General features: G+C 42.4%; 1 protein-coding gene across 2 annotated transcripts in view; it reads right to left on the reverse strand.

Annotated features, from left to right (window-relative positions):
- Window positions 1-22,532, reverse strand: part of TTC27 (tetratricopeptide repeat domain 27) — a 522,480-nt gene that overhangs the window by 351,868 nt on the left and 148,080 nt on the right. For both annotated transcript variants that reach the window (XM_077283015.1, XM_077283016.1), the window contains one exon: window positions 16,289-16,453. In XM_077283015.1, coding sequence (XP_077139130.1) covers window positions 16,289-16,453 — 165 coding nt within the window. The remainder of the gene's footprint in view (window positions 1-16,288; window positions 16,454-22,532) is intronic.

A 22,532-nucleotide genomic window follows, 5' to 3' on the forward strand; every position in this document is an offset into this window, starting at 1 on the left:
AGTGGTAAATTTGATAGCAAGCTCCCATCTACAGAGATCGACTTGTCGTTGGGAGCTGGGCATGTCAAATGTATTCAAGTACTCAATGTTCACATATTGCGACGTCTGTGCCAGTGCCTGTACCCTCCATCTCTACTTCCATCATCGGGCGACTATATAGCAGCCCTGCTTTACTACGGAGACTTGCAGAGCCATAAAGCTTGGGGGTCAGTATTGCTGGGCGAGGCATGTAACAGAACAGTACATGTAACAGAACTGAGGGAATAGTTAGCTATAATAATAGCTATTTCATTTGAAAAGTAATTAATATAGACTGTCATCACACTTTTCTACCCTTTGTGTATATATATATATATATATATATATATATATATATATATATATATATATATATATATATATATATATATATATATATATATATATATATACAGTCATGGCCAAAAGTATTCACACTCCTGCAATTCTGTCAGATAATACTCAGTTTCTTCCTGAAAATGATTGCAAACAAAAATTCTTTGGTATTATTATCTTCATTTAATTTGTCTTAAATGAAGAAAACACAAAAAGAATTGTTCTAAAGCCAAATTGGATATAATTCCACCCCAAACATAAAAAAGGGGGTGGACAAAAGTATTGGCACTGTTCGAAAAATCATGTGATGCTTCTCTAATTTGTGTAATTAACAGCACCTGTAACTTGCCTGTGGCACCTAACAGGTGTTGGCAATAACTAAATCACACTTGCAGCCAGTTGACATGGATTAAAGTTGACTCAACCTCTGTCCTGTGTCCTTGTGTGTACCACATTGAGCATGGAGAAAAGAAAGAAGACCAAAGAACTGTCTGAGGATCTGAGAAACCAAATTGTGAGGAAGCATGAGCAATCTCAAGGCTACAAGTCCATCTCCAAAGACCTGAATGTTCCTGTGTCTACCGTGCGCAGTGTCACCAAGAAGTTTAAAGCCCATGGCACTGTGGCTAGCCTCCCTAGATGTGGACGGAAAAGAAAAATTGACAAGAGATTTCAACGCAAGATTGTGCGGATGTTGGATAAAGAACCTCGACTAACATCCAAACAAGTTCAAGCTGCCCTGCAGTCCGAGGGTACAACAGTGTCAACCCGTTGGCGTCTGAATGAAAAGGGACTGCATGGTAGGAGACCCAGGAAGACCCCACTTCTTACCCCGAGACATAAAAAAGCCAGGCTGGAGTTTGCCAAAATTTACCTGTAAAAGCCTAAAATGTTTTGGAAGAATGTTCTCTGGTCAGATGAGACAAAAGTAGAGCTTTTTGGGCAAAGGCATCAACGTAAAGTTTACTGGAGAAAAAAAAAAGGCATTCAAAGAAAAGAACACGGTCCCTACAGTCAAACATGGCAGAGGTTCCCTGATGTTTTGGGGTTGCTTTGCTGCCTCTGGCACTGGACTGCTTGACCGTGTGCATGGCATTATGAAGTCTGAAGACTACCAACAAATTTTGCAGCATAATGTAGGGCCCAGTGTGAGAAAGCTGGGTCTCCCTCAGAGGTCATGGGTCTTCCAGCAGGACAATGACCCAAAACACACTTCAAAAAGCACTAGAACATGGTTTGAGAGAAAGCACTGGAGACTTCTAAGGTGGCCAGCAATGAATCCAGACCTGAATACCATAGAACACCTGTGGAGAGATCTAAAAATGGCAGTTTGGAGAAGGCATCCTTCAAATATCAGGGACCTGGAGCAGTTTGCCAAAGAAGAATGGTCTAAAATTCCAGCAGAGCATTGTAAGAAACTCATAGATGGTTACCGGAAGCGGTTGGTTATAGTTATTTTGGCTAAAGGTTGTGCAACCAAGTATTAGGCTGAGGGTGCCAATACTTTTGTTTGGCCCATTTTTGGAGTTTTGTGTGAAATGATCAATGTTTTGCTTTTTGCTTCATTCTCTTTTGTGTTTTTTAATTTAAGACAAATTAAATGAAGATAATAATACCAAAGAATTTGTGTTTGCAATCATTTTCAGGAAGAAACTGAGTATTATCTGACAGAATTGCAGGGGTGTCAATACTTTTGGCCATGACTGTATATATAGAGAGACTAGTCACGTGATGCCCACCTAAGAGATGGTGAGTGTATTGAATCATGGGCCTTGTGGGGGATCTTTCTATATATAACCTCTATATTCAAGATATATGTCATGGTTTATACCTATGTATAAGATTGTGGGGAAATGGAGTAACATGATTTCTACTTATAGTGAGGTAAGGCTACGTTCACATTTGCAGTGTGCGCCGCAGCGTCGCCGCCGCAACGCACAGCGCAAATGTGAACACATGCACAACGCTGCTTTTTGCGCCGCATGCGTCCTTTTTTCCATTGATTTTGGACGCAGCAAAAATGCAACTTGCTGCGTCCTCTGCGCCCCGACGCGGGCGCCGCAGGGACGCATGCGGCGCAAAAAGCAAGTGCACCGCATGTCCATGCGCCCCCATGTGAAATATAGGGGCGCATGATGCATGCGGCGCCGTTGCGGCGCCCGACGCTGCGGCGCTAGCCGCAAATGTGAACGTAGCCTAATGAATAATCTGTGTGATTATCACTTTAAATCATAGATTAGGTACGAATAAGTGGGGAAATGATTAATGTGTGAAAAAAGCATAATTTGTGATGTGACCTGACGATTTAAGGCATCATCATTAATGACACGCATTTAAGTTATGCTGTGGACATGACCTATATGCACCACCTTTGGGACTGGGGTCCAGTGACGCCTGTATGGACACTCTGTATGTATAGGCACTTAATATTCCTCTGGGAATAGGCAACTGATACTTGTGTTATATTTACCCATTGCTTTGCTACATCCAGGTCTTCCACCTTTTCCCTATTCCTGTTTCTATGTATCCCCTCTTGTGCTCTATATATTAGTATACATTTATATGACCATTATTGTATATTTTGAAATTGTTTAAATAAAAATAAATGTTTTAGCCCATTTAGGAATGGTTGTTCTATCTTAGTGTGTGCTTCTGTATATGTATAGAAATAATGTTTGCTGCTTGTGACTTTGGCAAGCCGAGGCTGGAAATTTGGCAGAAAATCTGTGTCTTGTAAAATTGCCAGATTATTGTCAGACGACGCAGACTGTTCTGATATCCTAAACCATATTCTGAGGCTAAATAAATAGTGACATAATGATCCTGTGCTGGAAATGTGTCCTTCACTTTGAAAGACTATGCCGTCCATTATACATGGAAGGAAATACAGAGGTTTCATTAGTGGTGACATGGAAAGGCCAATGATTGCAGGCAAAATTAACACTATATCTGGCAAGTAGAAAAGTGCACGTAAATTTTAAAATAAAACATATGATTATGCCTGGGTAAGTAACATTTACTACATAAGGTCCCCAGTATGCCAAGATCTAGTTGGTACTTCTGCCATCCTTCTGCAAGAATAAGGAGTTGATGGGCAACTGGCAACCCAAGGATAACCATGTACATTTGTGCTCTCAACAGTATTTTACCTATTAAAGGGAACCTGTCACAGGCTTTTGCTAATCAATCTGAGAGCAGCATAATATAGAGCAGGGATGTGTCACTTACTGGGCTGCTTGGCGCAGCTTTCATAGAATCCTTGTCTGTCTGACGTAGACGTAGCAGAGCTAAGACCTCTGGACTGTGTAGGACTCTGTTCACACCTCTGGCAGCTTCTTGTGTACACTGAGCATTGCTATCAAGCAACTAATCAAGGGGCGAGGTTACACAGATTAACCTGACTAGTGTGCACCTGAGATATAGTCCTGTAGTGATACTCTCCTACTACTAAAATACTGAACACACAGCCTAGATGGTGACATATGTTAGAATCGGTTTTGTTTTTTGACCATCCGCCATCTTGTTGTGGTTTTCTGGCTGCTGGTCTTTTTCCCCTGGTGCTGGGTTGTCTTGGTCAGGTGATTGTATCACCCTTTATTACCCAGCACCTGCCTCCCAGTCCTTGCTGGACAACAGTGTTAATCTGCTGGAGTTTTGGCTAGGTGCTTTGATAGCTTTCTGTGTTTGACATTGTGCAGTTCTGGGATCTCGGGTTCTGCTATCTTTAGTTTCTGTTTTCAGTTGGTTTCTGCAGCCTTCTCTGTATTTTCTATTAGGAGGTGACCTGTTTTTATACCCAGTCCTTAGATCTTTCAGGGACCTCCTTCCCCCTATCTATAGGTCTGAGATTATGTAGGATCGTCGGTGGGTCTATTTGCAAGGAATGGGTCGCCCACTCCATCATAAAATATTGGCCTAGTCTCAGTGCAGGGTCAGTTTTCCCCCCTTCTATTCTAGTTCTGTTGCAGTTCCGTAACACATACCTGTAATCAGCCTCTTGGGCACTATATTACGCTGCTCTCAGATTAAATAGCAAAAACCTGCTGACAGATTCAGTTTTAACTGTATGAACAGATTTGAAGACCAGGATCCCTGGAAAGGTGACCACACATATGATCTCCCAACCCTATTCTAGTCATAGGAGATACAAAAAGGCAGAACACATTGACTGGGTTGTTACTGTTCCCCTATGAACTTAAATAGAAAGCAACCAACCACCATGAATATACCGTAATTTGTGGTTGCTCAGCAGAGTCAATGTTACACCGACTATTGCTAACCTAAGGGTAGAGGTTAGTTCTAATCTGTGTATAACTAATGGCTCCTCAGGATACAATGCATTAGATCCTCAAAATAACTGACACCTAATTAGCAAAAAATAGTTGGTAGCATTGACTAATTCTGTTACATAGGCAAAAACACAAACATCAGGAAAACTATGGTACCGTTAACAGTATGTGACCTGCTCTTATATTCTTCAGTGGTCTTTAAAAAGAAAAAGCAATACACATCTGCTTGATCATTATGGACAGGAATGTATTATTGATTGCACCATAGCCTAAGTATAGCACAACGCTGAGCAGCTAAGCAAATAACAGTGGTGGCTGTGAAGTGAATACCCAAGGAAGAGTAAGCAACGACATAGGAAACATACATACAGACTGGAGACAACAAAAGCCCGATGGTGACCCCTAGTGTCGTTGTTTCACTGGTAATTAGCAATAGATGGCAGCTATACATGTGCAGCTCAGCCAAAATCCAAATACTAAAACTCATGAAAATCATTTAACATGTGAATGTTCTTGCAGAAGATAATTGGATTGATGGAAATATATGCAATATTCCATGTAAAACACCACATCACAACATTGATAAGATTCATATTTAGGTATGGCAACAATAGCAAATGACTAGTGATGAGCGAGCATACTCGGGTGTTATCCAGGTATCTTAGGCGTGCTCGGAAAATATGTTTGAGTCCCTGCGGCTACATGTTAGCTGACAGCTGCACACATGCGAGGATTGCCTGTCTGTTAGGGAACCATGCAACTGCAGGGACTCGAACATATTATCCGAGCAGATAACGGCGGATAACACCCGAGCATGTTCAGATAAAACGTTATCAGAGCACGGCCGCTCCTCACTACAAATGACTGAACAACAGTCTTCAGTAACATTTCTATGATCCTCGCCTGCCTAATATCAATAAAATCCAAGTAATTAAGCAAATGTTAATGTACATTGCAAAGTGTGAAGAATACAAATATTATATACATACTAGATGGTGGCCCGATTCTAATGTATCGGGTATTCTAGAATATGTAGGTAGCATATAGCACAGGCTACGTACTATATTGCACAGTGACATAGTATATAACACAACCGACGTAGTATATAACAGAGATACGTAGTATATAACAGAGCTACATAGTATGTAACACAGCGTACGTAGTATATAGCAGAGCTACGTAGTATATAAGACAGCCACATAGCATATAACACAGCCACGTAGTATATAACATAGCCACGTAGTGTATTGCACAGGTATGTAGTATATTGGTCAGCCACGTAGTATATAGCAGAGGCACGTAGTATATAACACAGCCACGTAGTATATTGTAGAGCCACGTAGTATATTGCACAGTCACGTTGTATATTGCCCAGCTACAAAGTGTATAGCACAGAGATGTAGTATATAACACAGCCCACGCAGTATGTAACACAGCCCACGTAGTATATAGCAATGTGGGCATTATATGCGTGGTTAAAAAAGACTTAAAATAAAAAATAAACATATACTCACCTTCCGAAGGCCCTTTGAAGTCCTGGCGCCTGTGTGCGGTGCACGCGGCAGCTTCCGGTCCCAGGGTTCGTATGAGTGCAGGACCTGTGATGACGTCGCGGTCACATGACCGTGACGTCATGGCAGGTCCTTCTCGCATAGCATCCTTGGCACCGGAAACTGCCGCTTGCATTGCCGAGGACAGTGCGCGACGTCGGAAGGTGAGAATAACCTTTTTTTTAATTATTATTTGTAACATTAGATCTTTTTACTATTGATGCTGCATACGCAGCATCAATAGTAAAAAGTTGGTCACACAGGGTTGATAGTTGCGTTAACGGAGTGCGTTACACCGCGGTCCGTTAACGCTGGCATTAACCCTGTGTGAGCGCTCAGCACTGACTGAAGGGCAGTAAAGCAGCGGCCATTTCGCTGCCAGACTATGGCCATCGCTGATTGGTCGTGGCAATGGTTGTGGGCGTTTTGCCATGACCAATCAGCGACTTGGATTTCCATGACAGACAGAGGCCGCGACCAATGAATATCCGTGACAGACAGACAGACAGAAGGACAGACGGAAGTGACCCTTAGACAATTATATAGTAGATATATACACACACACATATATGTATATAAACTCCGTAGGCAACCACAATACATTAAAATGGAAATGTAAAAAAAAAACAACAAAAAAAAACAAAAAAACACAACACTACGCCTAACATACAATGGTCAGCTATAACATTGAAACGACCTGAATATTATTGCTTGGGTTCCCCTAGAGAAGCTAAAACCGCTTTCAACCATGGAGGTATGTACTCAACAAGACATCTGAATGTGTCTGGTGGCATCTGGTTCCAAGATAATAGCAGTAGATGCTTGAAGTCCTAGAAGCACTAATTAAGGAAAGCCTGTCACTTACTAAAAAAAATAGTTAAATACCATGGAAAAATCCTTGAGCTCCCTGACTGCACTGGGCCACTCCATTGTAGAGATATTCACATTTGTTGCTTTTGGAGTGCAATATGTGAAATCTCTGCTTGTAGTTCAACTGGACATATCTTCAGAGTCTTGTCTGAGGCGGTGTGCTTTCAACCCTCCCAACCAGACGCTCCAATCATAGCTCTGCAATCACTAAAACTGTTACAGGTTAACATCAGTTGAAAACAATAATACTAAAGCAGAGAACATAATAGCACTAAATAATTAATTTAAAGGCCCCAAAAAACAAAAAGTTTTGTCAGGCCAAATATATTACTGGCACTCCATAATAGGTTAACATCAGTTGCTGCGTCTGGGAAGAGGAGGGGGGGGGGAAGAAATAAATACACCCCTAAATAAAACTCTGAAGAAAAGCCCAGTTTCTAGAACTCTACAAGCAGAGTTTTCATATATTGCGCTCCAAAAGCAACAAATGTGAATATGTCTGTAATGGAGCGATGCCGAGCCAAGCTGTGATTACGGAAAAGACTGCAGAAATGCACAGTTGCACTACAAGCTGAGATGTCACATACTGAGCTCCAGAATTAAGAACTGTGAATATCTCCACAACGGAGCAATACAGTGCAAAACAAAACAAAAAATGAATCAGGGGAGCGTAGGGATCTTTACAAGGAATGGAACTCAGTTTTTCGGAGCAAGTAACAGGCCCTTTATAAGGGGCCATTTAAAAATACACCGACCTGACAACACTACTAGTTTCAAGAAAAAGATGTGAGCCATGGAAAACCAGCACCACCTAAATAAGACCCACACTCTGTAGATGTCGCGGGCTGGAAACACAGGCTAGAACAAATGGTGGCAAAGTTACCACTGACTCCTAACAGGTCTGTCTGCACTATAGATGGCTTGATGTATATGTCTGCTATTCTGGAATAAAGCTTTGTTTAAAAGAAAAAAGGTCAGTCCAACTTTTTAGTCTCTATTGCTGAGATTATAAAAAAAATGCTGTATTTTACGGATAATCCACCATGTATAGGCCTCTATAAAGAACTCTGCTGATGAGACGCCGGCATTTCTACACATTTTTCACAACATACTCCGATCTGCCAGAACATTCCTATATAATTTGCCACATTGAAATAATAGAAAACATTACAGGATCTACCACCGTGTCTTGGCTGCAGGTCGCCGTTTGCTGTGGAAATGGATAGGAACATTTTAACTGTGGAATTCCAATCAGAACAGATCCAGAAGGCAATTTACACCATCTTCATCCATAAACAATGAAATACGGTAACACAAATCCACCGGAATCTAATCCACCATACAACATGTACCCCTACTATAGCAACTACTTCCACAACATCATAACATTAGATCTAGAATTAGGTATAATAATATCATTATTATTTACTGGTAAACTGAGAAATATAAAATTGTGTAAAAAAACATTAACCCCTTAAAGGCCAGGTGATTTATTCATTTTGCGCCTTTATCTTTTTTTTATTCCTTTCTTCCAAGAGCCATAACTTTAAATGGAACCTGTCAGCAGGATTGTGCACAGTAACCTACACACAGTGTCAGGTCGGCGCCGTTATACTGATTACAATGATTCCCTTGGTTGATGAAATTCGTCTTGTGGTTGTTGTTTAATCTTTATTTTCAGCTTTCAGTTAATGATATGCTCGTGCTCCGGGGCAGCCTGTTGGGGGGTCGTCATGTCGTGCTCTGATTATGCATTCATGTGTATGGCTTCTGACAAGTCACTGATCACTCACTGACCTGCCCCCTAGTTTACGTAATGAATATTATATAAATCTTGGGAAAAAAAAAACCTTCTGCAGGCAGGTTTCAGCGGTGGCGCTGGCGCTGCAGCATAATTACATATGTATTGTGTTTATAATTAATTTCTTTGCTAATCTCCTGATATTCCTAAAAAAAAATAGTCCGTTTGAAAATGGAACCACAGGCACATGAGCAGAAGCAGCTATCGGCGATCGCCAAGAGCTGCTATTGCGCAGGCGGAGCCATCTTGGAGGAGGAAATTTTTTTTTTCTCTAGGAAGATGGCGCCGCCGGCACCTGTGAAGTAGCAGCTATCAGATCACAAATAGCTTCTGCGCAGGTGTGGTCAGCGCCATTTTCAAACTGATTTCCTTTTCTTTTTTTTTTTTAGGAACATCAGGAGAACAGCAAATAGATTAATTATAAAAACATTACATATGCGATCATGCTGCAGCTCAGGCGCCAACGCTGGCACCTGCCTGCAGAAGGTTATCTTTTCCCCCAAGATATATATCTACTATATAATTGTCTAAGGGTCACTTCTGTCTTTCTGTCTGTCCTTGTGTCTGTCTGTCTGTCACGGATATTCATTGGTCGCGGCCTCTGTATGTCATGGAAATCAAGTCGCTGATTGGTCGCGGCAAAACGGCCATGACCAATCAGCGACGGGCACAGTCTCCCCGTAGTCAGTGCCCGCTCCATACTGCCCCCAGTCAGCGCTCACACAGGGTTAATGGCAGCGGTAACGGACCGCGTTATGCTGCGGTGTAACGCACTCCGTTAACGCTGCTATTAACCCTGTGTGACCAACTTTTTACTATTGATGCTGCCTATGCGGCATCAATAGTAAAAAGATCTAATGTTAAAAATAATTAAAAAGTTAAAAAATACTTATACTGTATACTCACCGTCCGTCGGCCCCCTGATCAGGAAAAGGCCTTTCCCGCTCCTCGCGACGCTCCATGCATTGCGGTCTCGCGAGATGATGACGTAGTGGTCTCACGAGACCGCTACGTCATCATCTCACGAGACCGCAATGCACTCTTGGGACCGGAGCGCGCGAGGAGCATCGGTAAACGTTTCGCCTGGATCCGGGGCCAACGGAAAGTAAGTATATAACTATTTTTTATTTTAATTCTTTTTTTTAACAGGGATATGATGCCCACATTGCTATATACTACGTGGGCTGTGCAATATACTACGTGGGCTGTGCAATGTACTACGTGGGCTGTGCAATGTACTGCGTGGGCTGTGCAATATACTACGTGGGCTGTGCAATATACTACGTGGGCTGTGCAATATACTGCTTGGGCTGTGCAATATGCTACGTGGCTGTGCAATATACTACGTGGGCTGTGCAATATACTACGTGGGCTGTGCTATATACTGCGTGGGCTGTGCTATATACTGCGTGGGATGTGCTATATACTACGTGGGCTGTGCAATATACTACGTGGGCTGTGCAATGTACTACGTGGGCTGTGCAATGTACTACGTGGGCTGTGCAATATACTGCATGGGCTGTGCAATATACTACGTGGGCTGTGCAGTATACTACGTGGGCTGTGCAGTATACTACGTGGGCTGTGCAATGTACTACGTGGGCTGGGCAATGTACTGCGTGGGCTGTGCTATATACTACGTGGGCTGTGCAATATACTTTGTGGCCTGTGTTATACACTACGTGGGTTGTGTTATACACTACGTGGGCTGTGTTATACACTACGTGGGCTGTGTTATATACTGCGCGCGTGGGCTGTTATAAACTACGTGGCTGTGTTATATGCTATGAGGGCTGTTATACACTTGGGCTGTGCTATATACTACGTGGCTGTTATATACTGTGTGGGCTGTGTTATATACTACGTGGATGTGCTATATACTCCGTGGGCTGTGCTTTATACTATGTGGCTGTGCAATATACTACGTGGCTGTGCTATTTACTACGTGGGCTGTTATATACTACGTGGCTGTGCTATATACTACGTGGGCTGTGCTATATACTACATTGGCTGTGCTATTCACTACGTGGGCTGTGCAATACACTACGTGGGCTGTGCAATACACTACGTGGGCTGTGCAATACACTACGTGGGCTGTGCTATACACTACGTGGGCTGTGCTATATACTGCGTGGCCGGCGCAGGATTTGAACCACGCTTCGCTAATTGGTCGCGGCCGGCCGAATCCTGTGTATTCAATGTATTATTCTAAAATCTTCATAAATAAACTACATACATATTCTAGAATACCCGATGCGTTAGAATCGAGCTACCATCTAGTATATAATATTCACTATGTAAACTAGGGGCAGGTCAATGAGGGATCAGTGACCGGTCAGAAGCCATACACATGAATACGTAATCAGAGCACCACATGAAGACCCCCCACAGGCCGCCCCGAAGAACGAGCATATCATTAACTCAAAACTGAAAATAAAGATTAAACAACAACCACAAGACAGATTTCATCAACCAAGGTATCATTGTACTCAATATAACAGCACCGACTTAACACTGTCTGTAGGCTACTGTGCACAATCCTGCTGACAGGTTCCCTTTCATTTTCCATTCACACTGTTGAATAACATTTTAAAATACATTAATGTATGAACACAAGACGTGAATACACAACTACAAAACAATATATACATTTATTAAATGAATGCCCAATATGTATGTGAATAAGTAAAAGCATTAAGACAGAGGTACCTCAACGAAAGAGACAGGACAGAAAAGTGAAACTCGCGTCGGGGGATTGACGCGGTGCTTGCTATCATCTCTGTACAGCTGATAGGCATTCCAGTGTCTATAGGTAAATACCCTTATCTCCACATTATTTGATACTGCATGTTTACTACATGTATGTATGCACAATGGGATTTTGAGTTTCTTGTATTTGCTAACAAGAACCATTTCTACGCTATGTGCATTTACAATTTATATGATGACACTACTGTTTTCAGACATTTACCATTGTGCTTTTCTTTGAGGCACAGCTGTTTCTAATTCTCTTACTTATTCACATTTGTATTGAGCAACTATTTGATACATTTATATACTGTTTTAGGATTGTGTAATCACTAGTGTTGAGCATTCCGATACTGCAATTACCGGGTGTCGGCCGATATTCGCTGTATCGGAATTCCGATACCAAGTTCAGATATTTTTGCGATATCGGAAATCGGAAGTTCCTTTAGTGAAATTATGCAATATAATCAAGTGTGGGCGGTGCATGGGCGGAGACTGCGTGTGTGCGTGTGCGGGCGGTGTCTGTGCGTGACCGTGGGGCTCTCTGCGTGTGTGCCGGGGCACTATGCGGCGTGCGGAGTGTCTCTGTGCGGGGTGTCTCTGTGTGGCGTGCGGGGTCTCTGTGCAACGTGCGGGGTGTCTCTGTGCGGCATGCGGGGTGTCTCAGTGCGGGCATCGTCCGATGGGACAAGTCCCATCGGACGATGCCTGTTACACTGACAGTGATTGACACATTAGCCAATGATGGGACAGTAGTAGTCCCATCATCCGGCTAATGTGTTGAATGATGAAAAAAAAATAAAAAAAATACTCCATACCTACTCCATACATACATAATACATACTACATACATACATACATACATACTACATACATACATACACACTACATACATACACACTACATACATACATAGTACATACATACATACATACTACATACATACATACATACTACATACATACATACATATACACTACATACATACACACTACATACATACACACTACATACATACATCCTACATACATACATACATACATACACACTACATACATACTACATACATACATACATATACACTACATACATACACACTTCATACATACACACTACATACATACACACTACATACATACATCCTACATACATACATACATACATACTACATACATACACACTACATACATACACACTACATACATACATCCTACATACATACATACTACATACTGTAGCATAGCGCCTACTACGTGTCTTGGGGGACACTCGCTTGGCAGCAGAATCAAAGCACTCGGGCACGGTTTTCTATCAAAAACAGTCTTTTCGGTTTATTTCACAATGTAAACCACATCCACAGGAACTTGGTAACAGTTTGAACACAGTCTGCATATATTCATCTTTACCACAGTTCGTCTCTTACCCCGGTCAGCATTATACACGGTTTTCAGACCGTTACCCGTTGGCAACCTTTACGGGTTCCTGGACACCCCTTGGCCTCCGAGGTGCCCATACACAATGTCTCTCACTCTGACCCCGGTCAGTATCACACGGTTCCTTCCCGTTACCTGTTGGTGCCGCACAGGTTTCCCGGATCCCTCTTCTCCACAGAGATATCCATCAGACGTTTCTCACTCACACTGACTTAAGGTCAGTCCCAGGTCCTCAACACAGACCTCCCAGGTCTACGGTCTCCAGGTGCTTCCAGGACGACTCCACTCGCCGGAGCCTCCAACACCAACCGTCCATGCTATGTCCAGCACGCAGGCTCTCCAGCCTGGAATGGTCACTGTGTGCTTCCAGGACGTCTGTCCCCACCTGGGACCGTCCAGCACACAGGCCACTTTGCAGTGTCCTGCCAGGACACACGGAAGTGTGTCCACCCTGACGGACACTTACCCACTAACACTCACATTCCACCATGTGCTCCACACACCTCCTTTACATAGGTGTAACCACACCCAGGTACCTGTCACATGGCTAGTCAGGTGAGCGTGACATCACCACAGGTCCTTACACACCATATACATGCCTCAATGCATATCTCAAGGAGCACACACAGCGCCCCCTAGCTGCCACAGGGGTCGCTATACCACAATACTTACACACTACATACATACATACTACATACATACATACATACACACTACATACATACACACTACATACATACATACTACATACATACATCCTACATACATACATACATACTACATACATACACTACATACATACACACTACATACATACATACTACATACATACATACATACTACATACATACACACTACATACATACACACTACATACATACTACATACATACATGCTACATACATGCTATATACATACTACATACATGCTGCATACATGCTACATGCATGCTACATACATACTACATGCTACATACATACTACATAAATACTGCATACATAATACATACATACATACACATTACATACATACACACTACATACATACTACATACATACATACTACATACATACACACTACATACATACATACTACATACATACACACTACATACATACATCCTACATACACACTACATACATACATCTTACATACATACATACATACTACATACATACATACTACATACATACTACATACATACTACATACATATACACTACATACATACATACTACATACATACATACATGCTACACACATGCTACATACATACTACATACATGCTGCATACATGCTACATACATACATACTGCATACATACTACATACAAACTGCATACATACTACATACATACATACATACTACATACATGCTGCATACATGCTACATACATGCTACATACATACTACATGCTACATACATACATACTACATACATACTACATACATACATACATACAGTACATTCATACATTACATACATGACATACATATAGACATACAGTACATTAAACATAGATTACATACTCACCATTACTTGTCATTTTGATCCCCGAAGCCAGTGTCATCTGTAAAAAATATGAAAAAAACAAACAACCAATATACTCCCTGTCCACAGAAATCCACGAGTGTCCCACGACGATCTCCCGTGGAGAACGGCAGCAACAGCTGTTGCAACCACTCTCCAGGGGACCCAGGAACACAATAACGGGAGGAAGGTATTCCTCCGCCGCTGTAAAAAAAAAAAAGTCCCTAGTCTCACTTTATGGCATTGCTGGCTGAGAAATTTTCCTAGGCAGCAATTGAAATAAAGTGAGACTTTGAGCTCAGGTAACCTCAGTGATACACTGCAGGAGCCATTGTCTCCTGTCAGAGTGTCACTGAGGGTCCTATAGAGACACCCCGCACGCCGCAGAGACACCCCGCACGCCGCAGAGTCACCCTGCACGCCGCAGAGAGACCCCGCAGACAACCCGCACGCCGCACAGAGACCCCGCACGCCGCACAGAGACCCCGCACGCCGCAGAGACGCCACACAGAGACCCCGCACGCCGCAGAGACACCGCACAGAGACCCCGCACGCCGCAGAGACACGCCGCACAGAGACCCCCCATGCTGCACAGAGACCCCCCCCACGCCACACAGAGACCCCCCCACGCCGCACAGAGACCCCCCACGCTGCATAGAGCCCAGGCAGCCCCGGCACGCCGCATAGATCCCCTGCACGCCGCATACAGCCCCGGAAGGCACGTACAGATCCCACACTTTTCCCCCCTCCGGCACAGCATATAGAAGGACAGACAGGGCTTATTTACGTTCCGATATTTGTGTCCCATTGACGTGCATTGGTATCGAGTATCGGTGATATCCGATATTTTTTGGATATCGGCCGATCCAATCCGATACAGATACTTTTGAATATTGGAAGGTATCGCTCAACACTAGTAATCACTTCTTATATTCTGGTATTCTATCATCTTTCCTGGGATATGGTGATACTGTCTTTATTTACAGCAATAAATCAAAGCTCAGCTTTTTACTTTTCACAGTGCTCTCTTAAAATGAAAGCTGCACTCTGATTGGTTGAATGTTAAGATTTTGTGGTTTTATTGAACTTGTAAAGAGTTTTTTTTTGCCCACACTGTACTTTGATTACATATTAAACTGACTTTATTTATCATCATCATCAATCTTGGTGTCATTCCGTTTATTCTATTGGCACTGGTACCTAATATCATCTACTGTACTTACATAGTGTATTACCATCTACGTATGGTTGTCTTATTATTGTGCATTCAGGTGCGCGGCTGTTTTGCAATTTTTGTGGTTTTATATTTCCTTGTTCTGTCCATTTATGTCAATAAAGCATACTTCCATAATTTGATTGCTTGTTCATTGCATTGATGTGTTAATAAACCCTGCAGGAACAGGAAAGGAGGCGCAGGGGCTTGGGCAGGTAAGCGCTGTTTACTTTGTTATTTTAAAAAACAGTGAAGAAATAATGATGAATAACGAAGAACCTTTGTTTTTGTGCAAAATTTATGAACCAAATGCGTTATTATGAAGAATTTAGCACAAAAACAGAAAAAAAATATCTATGAATACGAGAAGACAAAAAAATATAACAGTGCATTAAAAAACCCCACAAATGATGATTTGATTATAATTGATGAGCGTGTTCCATCTAACTAACAGCGATGACACATCCCACATAAGTCCATTATGAGAAATCAGACTCTTACCTGTTAAATTAACTTGAAGCTTGGATAAGTCCTTTGCTCGGCTAAGATGCTCCTTCGCGTTCTTGTACTCATAGAAATGGAGGCATACATATTCACACTCAAGATGGAGCTGCACAAGTAAGTCTTGAGCTTCTTGTTCCAAAAATAGGTCTTCAATCTTTGGGACTAAAGAATACAAAATATACAGTTACTAGATGAATACTGTATATTCGATCCCTGAATGAGGGTATGAAAATAGACACACAAACATTGCTGTATATACGTTATATACTCCTGCCTGTGTGCAGATACTGGACTTAGCACTTGAGGATAAGTGCCAACGTATTTTTACTAGACGATCCATTTAAGGCCAAAAGACACATTAGGCTAAAGTCGGCCCAACCCTACTGGCATCAGCCATAGAGAGACGATATCCGGTACACTGGATTTCAGCAGCCTATGCTTTTGCTTGCAGGAACTTTCGGTCGAGCTGATCACGGCCGGACACATACAGAAGACGGCCCCTCTGCAAGAACAGTATATGGGCCTTCTGGAGTCCAACAGCTCATCATAATGCATAATTCCACATTTTGGATGTGTAAAATCGCCTCCATAACTCTTGGCCCCTGTGCAGCTGCACGGGTTGCACTAATGGTATGTCCACCCCTGGAGCCGATCATTCCTGATTATGGTGGAGTTGGGGGGAGAGCTGTCAGTCACACAGAACAGAGTGGTGCATGGCGTCACAATGTATAAGTTCAGAGGCCTCTGTGTGCTCTCCGAGGATCAGCGCAGAGCTCCTGCCTCCTTGTGCCACAGATCCGTGAGAAAAATATCAGGTCTACAAATGTCCACAAGAATACCTACTCATCTAACTACCACCTTATCTTACATATCTTTCTTTCTGTGCACCTCCAAAAACATTTAACATAACTGTATCTTGTAGCTAGTCTAAGACCGGTGTCACACTCCCGAGTGCAATGCGAAAAACTAGCGCAAGTCTCGCACATCAATACCCGGCACTCGGGACCGGAGTGTGCGGCTGCATGTATTTCTATGCTGCTGAACGCTCCGGTCTAGAGAGCCGGATATTGATGCGAGAGACTCGGGCGAGTGTGACACCAGACTAATACAGATTTCCAGATCCTTTATTTAGGATCTGTCACCTGGTCAAAAATGGTCCAATTTTGCTCTTATTTTATTCCCGCTGCTCTCCCAAGTTTGGCATTTTTACACTTTTTTACTTATTTTTTTAAATCCGCCTTACAGTTCCAGAGATGTGGACCTTTTTATCTTTAGTTACATTTTATGATTTTAACCAAGGGGGAGTTGCTTACAGGTTAATAATGCAGAGCGGCCTACAGCCACGTCTCCTTGGTAAAGACCATAAAAATAAGAATTTTAAAAAAAGTCACATCTTTCTGAAACCGTATGCTTTTATGCTTTCTTTATTCACCAAACAAGAAGAACTATATACCGAGAAGAGGCGCGGGAATGAATATGAGCAAAACTTGGCCACTTTTGACAAGGCGGCAGGTCCTCTTGAATGGGAAGCAATGGCTATAGGTTCAAGCTTATTTTGTGGGATTAAATGCCATGTCGATCTCTTCTAAGGACTTTACGTGTTAGAATTTGTGAACCTTGAGATTAACATGAGAATAAAAATGACTATACTATACAATGACCTACAGACAACCTGCCTCCTCTAATATCTGATACAGCAGGCATCCCTTATTTATTATAGTGACCTAACGTGCAGTTACTGGAATTTATCTTTGCTCCAAGAACCGGCCAGGTGGACCCTTGAGAGCTGTTCCTTAAATAAGATGAGCCGATAAACTAACATACACGAGTGAATGATAAGTCTGGGCTTACGGGTGATTTCATGGTATTTTGCCTTTATGTGCAGATGCTTCGCAGTTCTTGCAGAATATATTCAAGAACTAAAGACTAGTAAAGTATAGCATGCCCGATGTGCTCACACTGGTTTATAAAGCCTTGAGGTGTACTTCTAAAGCTGTTAACCTCTTAAAAAACTGGAAGGAAAAAAAATAAATATGTATTTCCTGTCTCGAGGGCAGTGATGCCGTCACTGAGAAGTCAGACCTGTATAACAAATGCACTTTTATAATATAATAAAAAAGCAGAGTTTAGGCTATATATTGTATTGTATATAAAGCAGACCACAGCTATAAACTCTGTTATAAGGAATACACAAAGCTAGAATCTTCCAAAGTCAAATGTACGTAATGGGGTTTTCCACTGAAGCTATCACCTACACAGGATGGATGATAACTTATTGATCGGTCGATGTCTGACCCACAACTGATCAGCAGAATGGAGAACTTTTATCCCCAACAGGGAGCTTTCATGCCTGTTAGAAAGGGGCGGCAGTGCACAAGCCCAACCGCTGCTCCATGCATTCTATATGAGCCTGTTGGAAAAAGTCGAAAGTAGCACTCGTCTGTCCCAGAGGGAATGAATGGGGCAGCCTTCGAGCATTTGCAGTCTAAGGGCTTATGCAGATGTCTGTGGATTTTGGTTTGATCTCAGACCACAATGCATGAACTGGCCATGCCTCTCCCGACTTGATTGTGCCAGCTTCATATATTTCTATGAGGCTCTCACGCTCGGGGTGGGAAAGCTGCGGCTAGACTGTGTATTAGTGGTAAGTGCTCAGACCGATTTGCACAAACATTTGCATGATTCCTAACAGGGATAAAAGTTCCCATTTCTGCCAATCGATGGTGGGTTCCAATAGTCGAACCCCCACTGATGAACTATCCACTTGTTTTCACTGGACAAGCCCTTTAGTTGAAGGTCAAGTCATCCCAACTTGTACCCAAAGACCTGGAGTTATTTTATGAAAAAGCATCATATACATCTCTACAATACTGGGATCTAAACCACATATTACACTTTTAGGTTGGAGCTACAAGAGAAATGATATTCTAATATTGGACATTAATTACGGTATAATAAACTACAACACTCTCTGGGCATTGTACAGCTTTTTTGGCACGTGTGCATTTTAATGGGGACATTAAGAATATTTCATTAATCCAGCACTAAAATCACCATATTTTGGTTGATGATTTACATAGGGAGGAGCTGAGATAAGTCTAATGCAGCCAAGTAACAGGAAAACATCAGACTTAAGGTACCTTCACATTAAGCGACGCTGCAGCGATACAGACAACGATGCCGATCGCTGCAGCGTCGCTGTTTGATCGCTGGAGAGCTGTCACACAGACCACTCTCCAGCGACCAACGCTGTCGAGGTCCCCGGGTAACCAGGGTAAACATCGGGTTACTAAGCGCAGGGCCGCGCTTAGTAACCCGATGTTTACCCTGGTTACCAGCGTAAAATGTAAAAAAAAAAAAAAAAAAACAGTACATACTTACATTCGCGTCCCCCGGCGTCCGCTTCCTGCCACTGACTGAGCGCCGGCCCTAACAGCAGAGCGGTGACGTTACCGCTGTGCTGTACTTTCACTTTAGGGCCGGCGCTCAGTCAGTGTGGGAAGCGGACGCCGGGCGACGCGAAGGTGAGTATGTAGTTTGTTTTTTTTACATTTTACACTGGTAACCAGGGTAAACATCGGGTTACTAAGCGCGGCCCTGCGCTTAGTAACCCGATGTTTACCCTGGTTACCAGTGTAAAACATCGCTGGTATCGTTGCTTTTGGTGTCAAACACGACGATACACGCCGGTCTGACGACCAAATAAAGTTCTGAACTTTGTTCAACGACCAGCGATATCACAGCAGGATCCTGATCGCTGCTGCGTGTCAAACACAACGATATCGCTAGCCAGGACGCTGCAACGTCACGGATCGCTAGCGATATCGTTTAGTGTGAAGGTACCTTAAGTCTAGGGTTACAAAAAAATAACAAGGAAATAAAGAAAAAAATCCACATCGTTATAGCGGTATACTAAGTTATATTATTTTATATACAGTTGTTTTTATTTGCACATTAAAATTTGCAGAGCAGAACAAGTTTATGCTATTTTATAACATATGTTGCTTATACTTATACCATATTTAGTTTCAAAAGTATTTAATTAACTTTTTAATACAGAGGTAAAAAGCTTGCGATTATTCCACACCCTGGGGGGGTCTGAATATAATTAAACATAAGTATTGCAGAGAAGAAAAAGAAAGGAAAGCTATATAAGCTTCAGTAATTATAGGTCCTTTACGGGTATGTGCATACAATTAGTGTTTGTTCAGCGTTTGACACAGGCAAATTTCCTCATGTATTCTGCACCTACGTTCACTTGCATTTTTTTATGTGGCAAAAACGCGTGAAATAGATATGATATGATAGACAGATATGAGATAGATAGGATTTAGATATTTGTGAGATTAATTAGTGCCTTAAATTCTTGAAAAACCTAATAAATTATTTTAAAAAATTACATGGGTTCCCCCTTAATTTTGGTAACCAGTCCAGGAAAAGCAGACATCTGGGGGTTTATACTGGGAAGATCTATGGCTATTGGTCCCTTCCAAGGTTAAAAATACAAGCCACCAGCTGACATAGAATTGGCGCAGCCAATTCTGGCACTTCATCCGGCTCTTCCCGATTGCCCTGGTGAAGTGGCAATCGGGGTAATAGTATGGGGTTGATGTCAGCTTTGTAGTGTCAGCTGGTATCAAGTCCAGAGGTTAGTAATGGAGAAGAGTCTATCAGACACCCCAATTACTAATCCAGTAACCAAGAGAAAACACACAGGGGAGAAAATTTTTGTTTAAAAGGGAATCTGTCACCCCATTTTAGGCCTATAAGTTAAGGCCACCGCCATCAGGGGCTTATCTACATCATTCTATTATGCTGTAGATAATCCCCTGATGTAAACTGAAAGAGAAGAAAAACAAGTTATATTATACTCACCCAGGGGCGGTCCGGTCCCGCTGCGGTCCGGTGGGCGTCGCGGTCTGGGTCCGGCACCTTCCATCTTCATACAATGACTTCCTCTTCTTTGCTTCCTATCGCGGCTCCTGCACAGGCGTACTTTGTCTGCCCTGTTGAAGGAAGAGCAGGAGCCGCGACAGGAAGCAAAGAAGAGGAAGTCATTGTATGAAGATGGGAGGTGCCAGACCTGGACTGCGACGCCCATCGGACCAGACGGCCACTGGGTAAGTATAATCTAACTTGCTTTTCTTCTCTTTCAGGTTACATCGGGGGCTTATCTACAGCATTATAGAATGCTGTAGATAAGCCCCCTGATGGCGGTGGCCTTAGCTTATAAGCCTAAAATGAGGTGACAGATTTCCTTAAAAAAATAAATACTCCCCCAAACCTTGTTCACCCATTAAAAAGAAATAAATAAATAAATGGGTGAATGAGGTATGGGGGAGTGTTTTTTATAATATAAGCCTATGTCTTCCTTAACTGGGCTGGTTATCAAAAATAGGGGGGACTCCACATCATTTTTAAAAATTATTCATGATACAGATGTGCTTTTTGGATGCCATTGCACTGTGCAAACACACTTTTGTAGCTCACGTCCGTATTTTTTAACTGCGCATTTACAGCATCTAATGCAAGTCTATGGCGAAAGTCTGCACAGAACACAGAGGTTTCCTGCAAGAGAAACTGACATGCTGCAGCTTAGAAAACTGCAGCGCAGGTGAGTTTATGCAGCGGGGGGAAAAAAAACACAGTGGGCATGGGATATTTATTAATCCCATCCACTGTACTTGTACTGTACAACACAGTGTTTTGGATGCAGCGAAAATACGCTGCATCCAAAACGCTACCATTTCTGATCGTGACCTTACTGTTTTCTGTGTACTATAGGTTCTAGTGCAGCGGCAAGAAAAGGCAAGAGGTGCAGAGCTTGAATTAGATGTGGATCAGGGTGGAGATCCATCAAAGGGGTCCAAATGCTATAAAAATGTTCTAGGGTGTCTTCTTGTAGCCTTAATTCGTTCATATAACATTAAAGCATTGGTTTTTTTTCTTTGACCATTGATAAAGATAGGGTTCAATTTTTTCATTATGAGGCTGTATGAATCTTTGAGGCCATGGAGATATAGTTAATTAGATTAAAAGTTTAATTGGAAATACCAAGGGTCTTACCCCAAAAAGTAGAACAGTTGGACTGAGTTGGGTGGGTCTTCTAATTATTGTTACACACGTGGACCGTGGACCCAATAAAAAACACCTATAGGTTTGGTATCTGTGTACTTGTTCTAACCTGGGAAATCATATTGCCAGGCTAGTTTTACCATATATTGAACATGGCTTTAAAAAA

The sequence above is a fragment of the Ranitomeya variabilis genome, chromosome 2 (genome assembly GCF_051348905.1).
Source record: "Ranitomeya variabilis isolate aRanVar5 chromosome 2, aRanVar5.hap1, whole genome shotgun sequence".
NCBI lineage: Eukaryota > Metazoa > Chordata > Amphibia > Anura > Dendrobatidae > Ranitomeya > Ranitomeya variabilis.